Source organism: Erinaceus europaeus, chromosome 7 (genome assembly GCF_950295315.1).
Source record: "Erinaceus europaeus chromosome 7, mEriEur2.1, whole genome shotgun sequence".
Classification (NCBI taxonomy): domain Eukaryota; kingdom Metazoa; phylum Chordata; class Mammalia; order Eulipotyphla; family Erinaceidae; genus Erinaceus; species Erinaceus europaeus.
In genome coordinates this window covers 31858275-31875475 of record NC_080168.1, presented here as the reverse complement: position 1 = coordinate 31875475, position 17201 = coordinate 31858275, and the positions used below count along the sequence as shown (strand labels likewise).

Genomic DNA, 17201 nt, shown 5'->3' with positions numbered 1-17201 from the left:
CTGTAACATGTGTGCTCAAACAGGTGCACCACCACCCGGTCCCTCCTGAATTTATTCTTATAAGTTCTCTTTATTTTTTATTGCCACCAGGATTATCAATGGAGCTTGGTGCTGGCACTTTGAATCCACCACTCCTGGAAGCCATTTCTTCCCCATTTCTATTAGACAGGGCAGAGAGAAACTGAGATGGGGAGAGAAAGATACATACATACCTGCAGGCCTGCTTTATTGCTTGTGAAGTGTCCCACTTGCAGATGGTGTGCAGGGGCTCAAATCTGAGTCTCTGTGCTTGGTGATAAGTGTATTTCACCAGTGTGCCCATCCTGGCCCTATTCTCATAGCTCTTCGGTGTGAAAGCTTATCACTGCCCCCACAGTTAGGCCCCAAATACCAATGACTACATGCAGAAACGTAATCTTCAACTTTACCTCAAGTTTAGCATCCAGTTCAGCATCAGAAGCTACCACATGCTCATCTTCCTTTTTTCCTGTTGCTTTGATAAAGACCTGCTTAGTTTTCCAGTATTTCTTCTGCATTCTGCTGACTACTGACTGGCTGCCTTCTGGCCTAAGTGGCCCAAAGGAATCCATGAAGTAACTACAAGAAAGAGACCAAAATGAAATCTCTTAAATTTTTATTTATTTTTTCTTTACAGCCACCGGAGGTGGTTTACCAGGTAGAAGGCACATCAAGTGTGTGAAGCCCTGTGTTCAAGCCCTGGCACCATGTGGCAGCACCACAGACAGACAGCACCAGGGCAAGGGGAGTTCTAAGGGTAGTAAAGCAGTGATATATCTACCCTTCTGTTTCTCCTATTTTCCTCTCTCACTCTCAAAGAAATAATGAAAATCGGATTCTGGAGGCCACTCAGTGATGTCACAAGAGTGAGACCGTGGGAGACAGATGGTAGCGCAGTGAGTTAAGCACGCATGGTGCTAAGTGCAAAGACCTGCGTAAAGATCCATGTTCAAGCTCCCGGCTCCCCACCTGCAGGGGAGTCGCTTCACAGGCGGTGAAGCAGGTCTGCAGGTGTCTGTCTTTCTCTCCTCCTCTCTGTCCCCCCATGTCCTCCCCCTCTGCATTTCTCTCTGTCCTATCCAACAACGAATGACATCAACAACAACAATAATAACAGCAACAAGGCTACAACAAGGGCAACAAAAGGGGGAAAAAATGGCCTCCAGGAGCAGTGGATTCATGGTACAGACACTGAGCCCCAGCAATAACCCTGGAAGCAAAAAAAGGAAAAAAAAAAAAAAAAAAGAGAGAGAGAGAGAGTGAGACCATGGGTTCGTTCATTCTCCAGTGGTTCATAATTCTTTAAATAAAGGTTTTCTTAGGGGCCAGGTGGTGGTGCACCTGGTTGAGCCCACGTTACATTGGGCAAGGATCCAGGTTCAAGCTCCCGGTCCCCACCTGCAGGGGGGAAGCTTTGTGATTGGTGAAGCAGGGCTGCAGATCTCTCTCTCTCTCTCTCTCTCTCTCTCTCTCTCTCACATCTTTCCTTCCCTCTCCATTTCTGGCTGTCTCTATCCAACAAATAAAGATAATAAAAAAATTAAAACAAAGTTTTCTTTAATTGCCATCTGGATTATCACTGGGACCCAGTACCTGCACATGAATCCAATACTCCCAGTGGTGGATATTTTTTCTTTCTCCTTTTGATGAAGACAGTGAGAAATTGAGGGGGAAGGTGGAGACAGAGAGAGAGAGAGTTAACTGTGGCAGTACTTCCCCATGCTTTTAGCAAGTATATTACTTACTCACATGCTTCTAGCTTTCCTTTTGCAGGTGGGGCTGAGAGCTTGAACCTGGGATGTGCATACTCTACCAGATGCACCAGCACCTGGCCCTTAAATAAGATTTTCTTTTACTTTTTAAAAATATTTCATTCATGTATTAACACAAGGGAGAGAAAGAGACAGAGCAGTACTCTGGCACATGGGGTGCCATGGATCAAATTCATGCTTCCATGTTCAGCACCCTACTCAACTGTGCCACCTCCTGGGTCCTAAAGTTTTTTCTTTTCTTTTTTCTTTTATTAAGGTGGTTAATGCTTTACAGTGCAGCCACTGACATATAACCTCAATTGCATTATGTACCAGGCATCCACAATTGTCTTCCACCTCCTGCCCCCTCGCTCCCCAGTCTTTGGCTTTGATGCAGTATACCATGCCCTGTCTACATTTCACTTTGTTCTCCCTCCCAGTCTCTCTAATAAGTCCCAATTATTAGCAAGATCATTTAGTTTTTGTTCATCTCTTTTGGGCTTATCTTACTTCCGGTTCCAACCAAGATGATGCAAAGGAGACGACTTCCTTATTTTTAACAGCTGAGCAGTATTCCATCATATATATAATTCTTTCAGTCACTCGCCTGTTGTTGGACACCTGGGTTGTTTCCAGGGTTTGGCCATTACTAATTGTGCTGCTATGAACATAGGTAAATATGATCTCCTCTGATAGGCACTTTTGTTTCCTTTGGGTAAATCCCAGCAGAGAAACTTCTGGGTCATACGGCAGGTCTATTTCTAGCATTCTGAGAAATCTCCAGACTATTTTCCACAAAGGTTGGACCACAGTACACTCCCACCAGCAGTTCAGAAGTGTCCCCTTTTCCCCACATCCTCTCCAACATTTGTTGTTAACTGTCCTTTCTAATGTATGGCATGTTCAAAGGTGTAAAGTGGTATCTCATTGTCAAAAGTTTTACTTTTCAAAATATACAAGAAACAAACAAACAAAAAAAAAGAAAATCGTACATACAGTTGGTAGGACCTATTCATGCATCTTCATCAGCAGCTGCGGCATCTCTCCCGTTGGTGCTTCTAGTATAAACTACTTGAGGTCTGTGTTTTGAACTAGCTTAATTAGTCCTTTACACAGAAGCTCCTAAAGGGCAGCCCTGGCCAGAAACCTTCAGTGTCTCAGAGATAATAGCTAGGATGATGAGCTGTTATAGGGTACTTCCTTAAGGACTGTCATACATGGCTTTGTCAAACTAGTTCAGGTTATTAAACTTTTCCTGAACTTTGTCTTTGGAGAAATTCTTCTTCTTGGACTTGTCCCCAGACTTGTTCACTGGATCTTTGTTTTTCTCTTTTTATTTATTTATTATTAATAAGGAAGGTGGAGAAAGAGAAAGAACCAAACATTACTCTGGTACATGTACTGCCAGAAATCGAGCTTGAGACCTCATACTTGAGAGTCCAATGCTTTATCCATTGGGCCACCTCCCGGACCACCATCTTTGTCTTTCTTGGCCAACTTTCCAGCGTCTTTATTCACCTTGTTGCCCTTGGGTGGCATTATGAAGCTCAGAGAGCAACAGAAATCACTGCAACTGAACTAAGATCCTTAGTTGCTTAGCTTTGGTCACTTACTCTCTCTCTCACCCCATTTCTAATAAATAGTTAAAAAGATTAATGATGGGAGTCATGTGGTAGCGCAGCGGGTTAAGTGCAGGTGGCGTAAGGATCCGGGTTCGAGCTCCCAGCTCCCCACCTGCGGGGGAGTCGCTTCACAAGAGGTGAAACAGGTCTGCAGGTGTCTGTCTTTCTCTCCCCGTCTTCCCCTCCTCTCTCCATTTCTCTCTGTCCTATCCAACAATGACGACATCAATAACAATAATAACTACAACAATAAAACAAGGGCAACAAAAGGGAATGAATGAAAAAAAAAAAGAATATTTTAAAAAGATTAATGATAGTTATACTAATTTTAGTAGCATGATAAATTTAATAAGAATTATGATTTTGTGATAGTGGCTAGAAATTCTATTGACCAATCTCTATTTGTAAACATGACTTTATAAAGTCATGTTTTACTTTTATATTTTTACTTTTATATTTTTATTATTTTTTATTATTGGATAGAGGCAGAGAGAAATTGAGAGGTGAGGAGGAGGGAGCCAGGCGGTGGCATAACAGGTTAAGCACACCTGGCACAAAGCGCAAGGAGCAACCGGTTAAGGATTCAGGTTCCAGCCCCCGGTGCCCCACCTGCAGGGGAGTCGCTTCACAGGTGGTGAAGCAGGTCTGTAGGTGTCTATCTTTCTCTCCCCCCCCCCGCTCTGTCTTCCCCTCCTCTCTCCATTTCTCTCTGTCCTATCCAACAACAGCAGCAAAAACAACAACAATAATAACAACAACAATGATGATAACAAGGGCAATAAAAGGGGAAAAAAATAGTGAGCCCCTGGTCAACACAGGAGGGGAATATTCTGCAGTGGTGGAACAATGTTGTGGTATCTCTCCTCTGTCTCTCTCTCTCCCTCAGTGTCTCAACCTCTGTCTAAAAAAGAATTTATTAGGAGTGACAGAATCATGCAGGTGCAAAGCTCCAGAGAAAACCCTGCTGGCAAATAAATATAAAAATTAAAAGTGACAGGGACTGTAGCTTGCTGGTAGAGCACACTCATACATGTGAGAGATCCTGAGCTTGGTCCCCAGCACCAAAACAAATAAATAGTAATTTGTAGACTTACTTTTTTATGTATCTGTAATTTTTCTTGCGGCTAGGTAGTGGTGCACCTGGTTATTGCACATGTTGCCATGCACAACAACCCAGGTTCAAGTCCCCAGTCCCCAGTCCCCACCTGGGAAATACATCACAAGTAGTGAAGCAGTGCTACAGAAGTGTGTGTCTTTTTCTCTCCCTATCACCTCCTCTCTCAGTTTCTCTTTGTCTCTAGCCAACAAAATAAAAATAAAAATTTAAAAGAATAATTTAAAAAATAATTGTCCTTAATATGATTATATAAGGAAATACAAATGTGTTCCTTATGGACGTAATTTTTAAAAGTCCAAATTGTTGGGAGTCCGGCGGTGGCGCAGTGGGTTAAGCGCACATGGCACAAAGCGCAAGGACCAGCATTAAGGATCCTGGTTCGAGCCCCCAGCTCCCCACTTGCAGGGGAGTTGCTTCACTGGTGGTGAAGCAGGTCTGCAGGTGTCTTTCTTTCCTCCTCTGTCTTCCCCTTCTCTTTCCATCTCTCTGTCCTATCCAGTAACAATAGCAATAATAACTACAACAATAAAACAACAAGGGCAACAAAAGGGAATAAATAAATAAGTAAATATTAAAAGAAAAAAGTCTAAATTGGGCAGAGGTAGATAGCATAATGGTTATGCAAAGAGATTCTCATGCTTGGGGCTCCAAAGCCTCAGGTTCAATCCCCTGTACCACCATAAGCCAGAGCTTGAGCAGTGCTCTGGTAAAAAAAAAAAAAAAAAAAAAAGTCCAAATTATTCTACTAAATGGTAAGAGTTAGGAACAGAGGGAATTACTAAGTATGTGACTCACTCATTTCTAGGGGAAGCAGTAAATACTAATGTATTCTTAATGTTGGTAAAGAAGTAGATGTTCATTTCCTTTTTATTTTGAAGTAGTGCAATAAAAATAGCATGTATAATTTCCAAATTACTGAGGGTAAAACAAGAGAACAAGTAAAGTTAAATACAGGGTAGGAAAAATGGGCGGAGAGGCAACAGCACAGCACACATCCTGCTAGCACATCGAGGGCACGTGTGTGCTTTAGTATATATAACTTCAAACTTGCTCTTAAATTCATAAACTCAAATAGTAATCATAAAACTAGACTCCTCTGCTCTTTGAGATCCACCTAAATCAAAATGATGCAGAAAGGATTACATGTTGATAAATACCAGGTAAATATAAATAAAATGAATCAAAGACAGTCGAAAGAGTGCCAAGCCATGTAAGTTTAAATATAGATGCACTTAATAGAATAAAGGCAAAGTGCAAAGTCTAAAGGCGTTCTTTCTTCCAAATACTCTTTTGGTGGGGTTGGGTTGTAGTGTAGCAGGTTAAGTGCACATGGCACGAAACTCGAGGACCAGCGTAAGGATCCCAGTTCGAGCCCCTGGTTCCCCACCTGCAGGGGCATCACTTCACAAGTGGTGAAGCAGGTCTGCAGGTGTCTATGTTTCTCTCCCCCTCTCTGTCTTCCCCTCCTTTCTCCATTTCTCTCTGTCCTGTCCAGCAACAACAACATCAATAACAACAATAATAACCACAACAATGATAGAAACAACAAGGGCAACAAAAAAGGAAAATAAATAAATAAAATATTTAAATAAAGAAATAATCTTTGGATGGAATGCTCCTGGATTTCTGAGCAGTATAGATTAGCCACCATTTAACTGAAGATCCTCTGTGCTGGGTTCCTTGGCTGGATGTAATTTAGGACAGAAATAGATGGCTTAGTCTTGATCCAGATGAGAATGGGATAGGTGCATACTATTATAACACTAAAAAAAAGTCTGAAAGAAAAAAATTACAATTTATCTTTCCTTTTTTATTTCTGCTTGCTTTTGGTAAATCTTTTTTTTTTTTAATTTTTCAATATTTATTTATTTTCCCTTTTGTTGCCCTAGTTGTCTTTTATTGTTGTTGTAGTTGTTGTTGTTACTGATGTCGTTGTTGTTAGGTAGGACAGAGAGAAATGGAGAGAGGAGGGGAAGACAAACAGGGAGAGAAAGATAGACACCTGCAGACAGCTTGTGAAGCGAGCCCCCTACAGGTGGGGAGCCAGGAACTTGAACCGGCATCCTTATGATCCTTATGATCCTTGAGATTTGTGCCACATGCGCTTAACCTGCTGCGCTACAGCTGGACTCCCTACTTTCGGTAAATCTTGACAGCTTTCAGTTAGCCCATGCCCCAGACTGTATAGACTGTCAGCATGAGAATTAGCCTTATTGTATAACAACATACTGCTCTCTTCGAAACTGACAGGCTAAGTCCCAACTAGGTAAGAGAACAAAATTCTAGGTAATAGTGAAAGAGAACATCTTTTCCCTTTCTTGAATTCTATACTTAAATTATTTCAGAAAAATATATTCCTGGCCTTTTCCTCGTTATCGTCATTCCTGATGGAAAAAATCAGTAGTTTATCTGATTGGTAATTGGAAAGCATTAAGTTTGGTGTTCCCTTTCTTCTTTCAACAGTATCCTACTTGTAGAGAACACATATTCCCCTTAGTAATTAGCCACTGGTTGGGTGGGTAAATTGATCAAGGATGAGATGTGCATATTCATGGTTTTACTGAGGGCACAATTAAATCTGCTTGCCAGGAGTAAGTGGAGCCAGAAATTGTTGAGGAGAATGTCAGGACAGAATTCTATGCAAAGGGGAGTCGGGCTGTAGCTCAGCGGGTTAAGCACAGGTGGCGCAAAGCACAAGGTCTGCATAAGGATCCCGGTTCGAGCCCCCGGCTCCCCACCTGCAGGGGAGTCGCTTCACAAGCAGTGAAGCAGGTCTGCAGGTGTCTATCTTTCTCTGCCCCTCTCTGTCTTCCCCTCCTCTCTCCATTTCTCTCTGTCCTATCTAACAACAACATCAATAACAATAATAACTACAACAACAACGAAAAACAACAAGGACAACAAAAGAGAAAATAAATAAAATATTAAAAAAAAACATTTAAAAAAAAAAAAGAATTCTATGCAACGACCAGAAATTTAGAATAGACATCTTTTTTTAGGTGGCACTATGGACTAAACTCAGGGACTTGCACATGGACAGTGCCACAGAACAGCCTCCCCAGTGCAATTTTTTATTCTTCCCTCTTCTGAGATAAAGAGGAGCGATACCACAGCACAGTTCCACCCCATGGAGTTCAGCTGGTGCCATGAGGTGTTTCCAGGTGATGCCTGGAATTGCACCTAGGGTCGCACATATGGAAGACACATGCTCTGTGAGATGAGTCACCCATCTTGAGAACTACCAGGAATTTAGGAGGGGTATCTTGGAAGTGAGCCACAGAGATGACCTTCAGGATCTGTAAGCCAAGAACTCTAAGACCCGCAGTTGGAGAGTACTTGCTTTGCAAACTGGAAACCCTGGATTCAGTCCCCACTACTGTATATGACCAGATCTATTTGGGTAGCTTTCTCATTAAATAAATCTTATTAATAATAATATTATTGTGAAATACATGGCAACAGCGCTGGAAAGTTAGCATGATAGTTATTCAAAAAGACTTTCAGGCCTGAGACACCAAACTCTCAGGTTCAATTCCAAGCACCACCATACACCAAAGCTGGCAGCGCTGTGGGGGGGGGGGGGGGGACATGTATCTTATTTTACCAACCACTAGCAGAATATATACCCCCACCCTCTCCAGGACCATTGATACATTCAACAAGATAGGCCTTATGTGAAGAAAATAAAAATGCAGCGGGTTAAGCGCATATAGCGCAAAGCGCAGGGCCCAACATAAGGATCCCTGTTCAGGGCCCCGGCTCCCCACCTGCAGGGGTCGCTTCACAGGCGGTGAAGCAGGTCTGCAGATGTCTGTCTTTCTCTCCTCCTCTCTGTCTTCCCCTCCTCTCTCCATTTCTCTCGGTCCTATCCAAGAACAACAGCTATGACAACAATAACAACTACAACAAGCACAACAGCAACATACCCCAACCCACTCGCTTCAGGATAATTGATACATTCAACAAGACAAATCTTAGGTCAACAATCTTTAGGGCAACAAAATGGGAAAAATAGCCTCCAGGAGCAGTGGATTCGTAGTGCAAGCACTAAGTCCCAGCAATAACCCTGAAGGCAAAAAAAAAAAAAAAAGAAAAAAGAAAGAAAGAAAGCAAGAAAGCAAGAAAGCAAGAAAGCAAGAAAGCAAGAAAGCAAGAAAGCAAGAAAGAAAGAAAGAAAGAAAGAAAGAAAGAAAGAAAGAAAGAAAGAAAAAAGAAAAACGGGGCCGGGCGGTAGCGCAGCAGGTTAGGCACAGGTGGTGCAAAGCACAAGGATCCCAGTTCGAGGCCCCGGCTCCTCGCCTGCAGGTGAGTCGCTTCACTTCACGTGGTGAAGCAGGTCTGCAGGTGTCCATCTTTCTCTTCCCCTCTCTGTCTTCCCCTCCTCTCTTGATTTCTCTCTGTTCTATCCAACAACGAACGACATCAACATCAACAACAATAACCACAAGGCTACAACAACAAGGGCAACAAAAGGGGGAATAAAAAAGCCTCCAGGAGCAGTGGATTCATGGTGCAGGCACTGAGCCCCAGCAATAACCCTGGAGGCAAAAAATATATATATACTAAAAAAATAAATAAATAAATAAAAGGTATGGCAAAATAGCTCACTGGGATAGTGTGCTACTTTGCCATGTACACCACTCAGGTTCAAATCCAGCCTCCACATTGAAGGATGCTTCTCTGTTGTGATCTCTCTGGCTTTCTCTCTCTAAATAATAATAACAGTAATAGTCATAAATAATAGAGGCAGTCCAGAGTGTAGAAGCATTAGTATATTTTACAGAAAAATCTCAATTCACACAAAAGAAGCTAGGGCAGAGAGCCAAAGTATAAATGGAAAACGGGGGGGGGGGGGGTAAGGGGAGGAGAGAGAAATCACAATATGGCTAACCCAAACAGAGAAAAAAAATGTACAAAAACAAAAAGTGGACTCTCTAATACCATTAAAAGAGTGAAAGGTAGATAGCATAATGGTTATGCAAAGAGACTCTCAAGCCTGAGGCTCCAAAGTCCCAGGTTCAATCCCTTGTACCACCATCAGCCAGAGGTGAGCAGTGCTCTGGTAAAAAATAAAAGCTGGGGATCCGGTGGTGGTGCACCTGGTTGAGCGCACATGTTACAGTGTGTGAGGTCCCAGGTTCGAGCCTCTGGTCCCCACCTGCTGGGGGAAAGCTTCATAAGTGGTGAAGCAGAGTTGCAGGTGTCTCTCTGTCTCTCTATCTCCCCCTTCCCTCTTGATTTCTGGCTGTCTCTATCCGATAAATAAAAATAAAGATAATCAAAAAATATTTTAAAAAAATAAAATAAAATGAAAGCTAAGGGCAGGGGTAGATAGCATAATGGTTATGCAAATAGATTCTCACGCTCTAAAGTCCCAGGTTCAATCCCCTGAATCACCATAAACCAGAACTGAACAGTGTTCTGCTAAAATAATAATAATAATAATTAAAGGTAAAAAAATTAAAATTAAAAAGATATAAAAAGAAATAAGATTGAATAAACTAGTAAAACCCAATTGTGTGGTATTTATGAGACAAATTAAATATGTATACAGATGAATTCAAAAGAAAAGCATAAAGATGGTTTCAGACAAAAGAGGCTTCAAGGTAAAAAGTATTTTCAGAGATAACAAAACATTAGGCTTATTTTAAGGCCAAACAGACTTCCAGGTAAAATGTATCAGAGATAAGATGGACTTTTCATAACAATAAAAGTCAATTTATCAAAAAGGCAGAGGAATTAAATATGTAACTAATAAAAAAATCTAACACTTATTAGAAAAATTGGCAGACAAATCTACAATCATAATTAGAGTTATAACACAACCTCCAAAGTAACTGACGAATAAGGAAACATACAAAATGTGAGGATATGAAAACGTTGAGCATAGGGGGCAGGGCGGTAACTGGGTAAAGTGCACATAGTACAAAGGGCAAGGACCAGGGCCAGGTGGTGGCACACTTGGTTGAGCGCATGTATTACAGTGCACAAGTATCCGGGTCCAAGCCTCCTGGTCCCCACCTGCAGGGGGAAGGCATTACAAGTGGTGAAGCAGGGCTGCAGGTGTCTCTCTCCCTATCACCCCCTTCCCTCTTGATTTCTGGCTGTCTCTATCCAATAAATAAAGATAATTTTAAAAAAAATTTTTAAGTGGCCCGGGAGGTGGCGCAGTGGTAAAGCTTTGAACTCTCAAGCATGAGGTCCTGAGTTTGATCCCTGGCAGCACATGTGCCAGAATGATGTCTGGTCCTTTCTCTCTCCTCCTATCTTTCTCATAAATCAATAAAATCTTTTTAAAAAATTTTTTAAAAAGAGCTAAGGACCCACTCAAGGATCTGGGTTCGAACTCCCCACTCCCTGCCTGCAGGAGGTACCCTCCACAGTGATGAAGCAGGTCTGGTGGTCTTTTTCTCTATCTTCCCTCCTCTCAATTTCTCTCTGTCCTATCCAATAAGATGAAAAAAAAAAAGGCCTCCAGGAATAGTGGATTTGTAGTGCCAACACTGAGCTTGACCTAACAGACTGTCTGCCTGCCGCTATGTCTCCATTCTACCAACCACTAGCAGAATATATATACCCCAACCCACTCGCCTCAGGATAATTGATACATTCAACAAGACAAATCTTAGGTCAAGTAGGAATAGAAAAACAAAAACAGTGGTCCAGGAGGTGGCGCAGTGGACTCTCAAGCATGAGGTCCTGAGTTCAGTCCCTGGCAGCACATGTACCAGAGTGATGTCTGGTTCTTTTTCTCTCCTATCTTTCTCATGAATAAATAAATAAAATCTTAAAAAAAAACACCTCAGTTTAGGGGCCAGGTGGTGGCTTACCTGGTTAAGCATTCACATTACAGTGCACAAGGACCTGGGTTCAAGCCCCTGGTCCTCACATGCAGAGGGAAAGCTTCATGAGTGGTAAAACAGGGCTGCAGTGTTTCGCTGTCTCTTTCCCTCTATCTCCCTCTCCCCTCTCAATTTCTCTGTCTCTATCCAATAATAATAAAAAAGTAAAAGTCCTAAAAAAATTATATTAAAAAAGTTTAATGCAAAGAGACTCTCATGCCTGAGGCTCCTAAGTCCCAGGTTTAATCCCTGCACCACAATAAGCCAGAGCTGTGCAGTGCTCTGGTGTTCCTCTCTGAGTCTTTCCCTCTCTGCATCTCTCTCAAAAGTAAAATAAAAAAATACTTTAAAATATAAATAAAATGTTAAAAAATATCTAAAAATTAAAAAAAAAAAGTTCAGAGGGATTGAATGGACAAAAGAAATCACAACCCCACCTACAGGGGAGTCACTTCACAGTTGGTGAAGCAGGTCTGCAGGTATCTATCTTTCTCTCCCCATCTCTGTCTTCCCCTCCTCTCTCCATTTATCTCTGTCCTATCCACCAACAACGACATCAATAACCACAACAATGTTAAACAACAAGGGCAACAAAAAGGGAAAAAAAGAAAAAGAAATCACAGAATGGAGTAAAATCACAGAAAGTGTTTTTTTTTTAAAAAAAAAAATATATATATATATATATATATATATTTTTTTTTTTAACAGGGGGCTGGGCAGTGGTGCAGTAGGTTAAACGCACATGGCCCTGAAGCACAAGGACCAGAGTAAGGATCCCAGTTCAAGCCCCCAACTCCCCACCTGCAGGGGAGTCGCTTCACAAGTGGTGAAACAGGTGTCTATCTTTCTCTTCCCCTCTATTTCTCTCTGTCCTATCCAACAACAATGGCAGCAATACAACAACGATACACAAGGGCATGGGACCGGGTGGTGGCACACCTGGTTGAGTTCACGTTACAGTGCGCAAGGACCCAGGTTCGATCCCCAACCCCCACCTGCAGGGAAAAAGCTTTGCAAGTGGTGAAGCAGGTCTGCAGGTGTCTCTATTTCCCTCCCTCTCTATCTACCCTCCTCCTCTCAATTTCTGGCTGTCTCTATCCAATAAATACATGAAGATAATAATACAAAAATAAAATTAAAAAAGGACAGCAAAAGGGGAAAAAATGGCCTCTAGGGGCAGTGGATTCAAAGTGCAGGAACCAAGTCTCAGCGATAACTCTGGAGGCAAGAAAAAAAAATAATTTAGCTGAATGATAATTAAAATACCTGAGTTTGTGGAACGAGGCTAGAACATGCTTAGAGAGAAAACTTACAGCTAGAATAGCAGTTATTTTGCTTATGTATTGCCTCTGGGGTTATCACTGGGGCTCAGTGCCTGCACAACGAATTCACTGCTCCTGGATGCTATTTTTTCCTTTTTTTTTTTTTTTTTTTTTTCTTTTTAACTGGATAGGACACAGAGAAATTGAGAGGGGAGGGGAATATAGGGGGAGAGAAAGACACGGCTGCTTCCCGGCTTAGGAAGCTGCCCCTCTGCAGGTGGGGAGCTGGGGGCTCAAACCGGGATCCTTTAGTTTCATACTCTAGGGTCTTAACGGTGCACCTGGTCGCCACCGCCCTGCCCCCGGGGGTTTATATCTTTAGACATGAGGATGAAATTAAAGTCAAAGAAACAAGATAGTGAAAAGTAGGAATCAAATAGAAAACAGGTGAAGGCACCAGGTGGTGGCGCACCCAGTTGAGTGCAGGTGTCATCATGCAAAAGAACCCAGGTTCAAGCCTATGTCCCCCGCCTGCAGGTGGGAAACTTCCTGAGCAGTGAATCAGGTCTGGAGGTGTTGCTCTCCCTCTCTATCTCCCGGTCCCCTCTTGATTTTCTTTGTCTCTGCCCAATAAAGGAAGTTCAAAAAAAAGAGGTGAATAGGAAATCAAGGGGGCCGGGTGGTGCAGCTGGTTGAGCGCAGGTGTTACAATGCTCATGGACCCGGGTTCAAGCTCCCGGCCCCCAACTACAAGGGGGTAAATTTGCAAGTGGTGAAGCAGGGCTGTAGGTGTCTCTCTGTCCTTCTCTCCCCCCATCCCCCCTTCCTCTCAATTTCTGGCAGCCTCTATCCAATAAATAAATAAAGATAATAAAATTTTTTTGAAAAAAATAAAATCAAGTAAAAATCGGTTCACTTTGAAAAACTAGTATAATGATATAGATAGATACCTTAAGTGTCTTGTTTAAAGAATTCTAAAATTTAAATCAGCCCCAAAGTAATAGTTATTTGCAGCAAGGGCAAAATAATAAGTTACGTAAAATGACCATTTTTTCCAACTTCAAAAGTACTTTATTGAGATGTTGATTTACAGGATCGTTGTCAGGAGAACACATTTCCACATAAAATGATTGTCTTAAGAATGAATAGTAGATTCAAGAAGTCTGAAAAGTTTGACTTCAGAATATAAAACTTAGAGGATGCATAACAAATGAAGAGGACAAAGATATTAAATAAGAAATGTCACTTCACATGAGGAACTCTTTCCAGTTACAGACATTTAAAAGTATTTCAAATACCCATGCACTATTAAATATAAAAATGATAAATTTTATTTTTTTAATGATAAAATTTTAAAGGGAGCAGTGAATACTGAAAATGTTGAATTGTAAAAGTGAACATTTATAAGATAGGATGAATCAAAGTTTGAAAATATCTAATACATTACATTTTATATGATTTTATATATTTGTATATATTTCATAGCCAGTTTGCCAATAACTATTATGATCTCTCCTGCACTGAATTTTTTAAAAATTTTATATGTATTTATTTATTCCCTTTTGTTGCCCTTGTTGGTTTTTTATTGTTATTGATGTCGTCGTTGTTGAATAAGACAGAGAAATGGAGAGAGGAGAGGAAGACAGAGGGGGGAGAGAAAGACACCTGCAGACCTGCTTCACCGCCTGTGAAGTGACTCCCCTGCAGGTGGGGTGCCTGGGGCTCGAACCGGGATTCTTATGACGGTCATTGCGCTTTGCGCCACCTGTGCTTAACCTGCTGCGTTACCGCCCGACTCCCCTGTACTGATTTCTTATTATTTTAAATGTTTGCTCCTAGCTCACTTATTTTATTAAAAAAAGGTACTATTTCTTTAAATATTTATAATAAAAATGTAGTTTCCTAGTTTTTCCACCAGTCTCATGTTTGCAGTTTTGCACTTTGGACTGGTTAGTCGCTAAGCATTCATCTAACTTTAACATTATAATGATTTTTTTTCTGGCAAGTATAATTATTGGAAGTGAGAATATAGGTGTTTTAACGGCTAGATAAACGGCTACTTTACCCTATTAAATACAGAATCTTTAAGGCGCCTCAATATAAGTATGCACAGATAACAACTATAAAAACAATTAAAAACATTTGGTCACATAAACATACATACATACATACCACGAGATGTTGATGTAGCCAATATAGGTAATCAGCTTCCACTAAAGGATGAGACACCTGTGGCTACTCCATAAATATTGATGTGGAGATGATGGAAGCAGTATCGCCTTACAGTACGCTGTCTGTGCCAGCACCCAATAAGCCAATACAAAAAGACACTCCAAAGAAAACCTCAAACCGCGCATCAGCGATACCTTTCCGACCAGCTTTTTTCACAGTGACCTGCAGTCAGTTTAAAAATAGCTTTTTAGGCTCTGTGCATCCAGACTATCTCTTCCATGGAAAAAAATCATCCCGCCCCTGTCCCCCGTTGGCAAACCTAGAGGCCCGCGTGTGAGCGGCCAGGGCGGACCATTACCCTGCTCCATCTAAGCATCAGGTAGCCGGCCCATGACGTCACCGGCGCGCGCGACCCTCATCAGGTAGCCGGCCCATGACGTCACCGGCGCGCGCGACCGGACACTCTGCGGGGCTCCGCGGGCAGCACCTGCGTCGGGCCGGGCTCTCTGGGAGCCACAGGCCGCAGCCCTCCCTCCGCGCTCATGCTCTCGGGAGCGCTCGCACTGCGCAAATTGCCTTCAGTCTCACACTTATACACGTTTCACCTCTCGTGACCAAATACATTCCCATCACATTAGGGGAAAAAAAAAAAAAAAGGCTTAAAATGCCCACTCAGGAGGAGGTGAGCAGGAAGGATCTAAAGGCTGAGTTTCTGCCTCCTGGCTGGGTCAGTGCCCTGCAGACACATCACCCCGACGCGCCCCGGCCACCACCCACGGTAGCCACCCCGCCAGCGCGCGTGGGCGGAGGCTCCGCAGGCCCGAGGCGTCCGTGTGGGCCGGGAGCGAGTCGGGGGCAGCTCAGGCCCCGACCTCGGCTGGGATCCCCTAGGGAACCGCGGAGGCCGGCGGGGCCCCCCAGAGGCCGCGTGCGCGCGCGGAAAAGCGGCCGCCTCCTCGGTCGCCATGGGAACCGGGGGCTTGGCCCTGGGGCCTGGCCGCTCGCCCCGAGGAAGGGCGGGGAGGACGGAAGGCCGCGGACGCTCACCGCGACGCCGGGACCGCGACACGCCGGTCCTCCGCTTCGCCACCTCGGGTCGCGCTCGGCCTCGCGGAGGCCCTTGCCGGCACCCGTCCCCGTCCCCGCCGCCGCCACCGCCCGCGAGCCCCGCGACGCCGCCCTGCGGCCCCCGCAGCCGGCGCCCCCTCGGCCCCAGCGCGCGAGGTGTCGGGCTCCGGCGGCACAAGGCGGGAGATTCGAAGCCGGCGGCGGCCGCGTCCCCGCGCCTTCGGGCTCCCGCCTCAACCCGCTCGCGGCCTCGCGTGCACGCGCCTCGTTCTATCCGCGGCCTCGCGTGCACGCGCCTTGGTCTACCCACGGTCTCGCGTGGGCGCGCCTCCGCAGACACCCAGCCCGGTGGGGCTGAACCTGAGAGCACGCGAGTGGGGCACGGCCAAGTAGGAGGTGTCTTGTACCTTTAAAAAAACTAATGTATTATTGGATAGAGAGGAATTGAGAGGGGAAGGGGAGCTAGGGAAAGAGACACCTGCAGCTCTGCTTCACCACTCATGAGGTTTCCACCTGCAGGTGGAGACCAGGGGCTTGAACCTGGGGTCCTTGCGCACTGTAATGTGTCCGTTTAACCAGGTGCGCCGCCAACCCTTTTCTCTCTCTCTCTCTCTCTCTCTCTCTTTTTTTTTTTTTTTTTGCTTCCAGGGTTATCACTGGGGCTTGGGAATCCACTGCTCCTGGAGGCCATTTTTCCCATTTTTGTAGCCCTTGTTGTGGTTGTTGTTGTTATAGCTATTGTTGTTGGATAGGACAGAGAGAAATGGAGAGAGGAGGGGAAGACAGAGGGGGAGAGAAAGACAGACACCTGCAGACCTGCTTCACCGCCCGTGAAGCAACCTCACTTCAGGGGCTCGAACTGGGATCCTTGTGCGGGTCCTTGTGCTTCGTGCCATGCGTGCTTAACCCGCTGCGCTACCGCCCAGCCACCCTTTTTTTTTTTTTCTCGTTTTTAAATGGGTAGGTGCATGGATAGAGAAGGGAGGGGAAGCTCAAGCTTCCACCTGCAAGTGGGGACTGTGGACTCGAACCTGAATCCTTGCCGCTGCACTATGTGCACCACTATCCTGACCCCCCCATACACACCCTTTTCAGAGCACAGTGTCCTGGATCCGAGCCCCCACCTCCTAAGCCCGGTGCCACATTTGCAGGGCTGAAAGCTTAAGTCTTGGTCATTCAGGGAAAAGTGGACGCCTTCCCCTTTGCTGGAGTGGACCTTGTGGAGGTGTTTGCCAGCAGGACTGGAGGGCAGGGTGTGAGGGCAGGAGAGTGAGCACAGTCTCGAAACTTTACATCAGGCTCAACCTGATGCTGTTGACTGGCTATGGAAGAAGGGCAAACGCTAGAAG

General features: G+C 44.2%; 1 protein-coding gene across 4 annotated transcripts in view; it reads right to left on the bottom strand.

Moving 5' to 3' along the window:
- ICA1L (islet cell autoantigen 1 like) overlaps positions 1-15909 on the bottom strand; it is a 49735-nt gene extending 33826 nt beyond the window's left edge. The window contains exons 1-2 of one of the 4 annotated variants that reach the window (XM_060194117.1): positions 15832-15909; positions 429-597 (exon numbers count right to left, since the gene is read on the bottom strand). In XM_060194117.1, the coding sequence (XP_060050100.1) occupies positions 429-590 (162 nt within the window). In that variant the 5' untranslated portion in view covers positions 591-597; positions 15832-15909. Of the gene's footprint in view, positions 1-428; positions 598-1611; positions 2903-14784; positions 15585-15831 lie in introns of those variants that run through there. The other 3 variants (XM_060194116.1, XM_060194118.1, XM_060194115.1) reach the window with 3 other exon arrangements.
- Positions 15910-17201: the final 1292 nt, after the last annotated feature.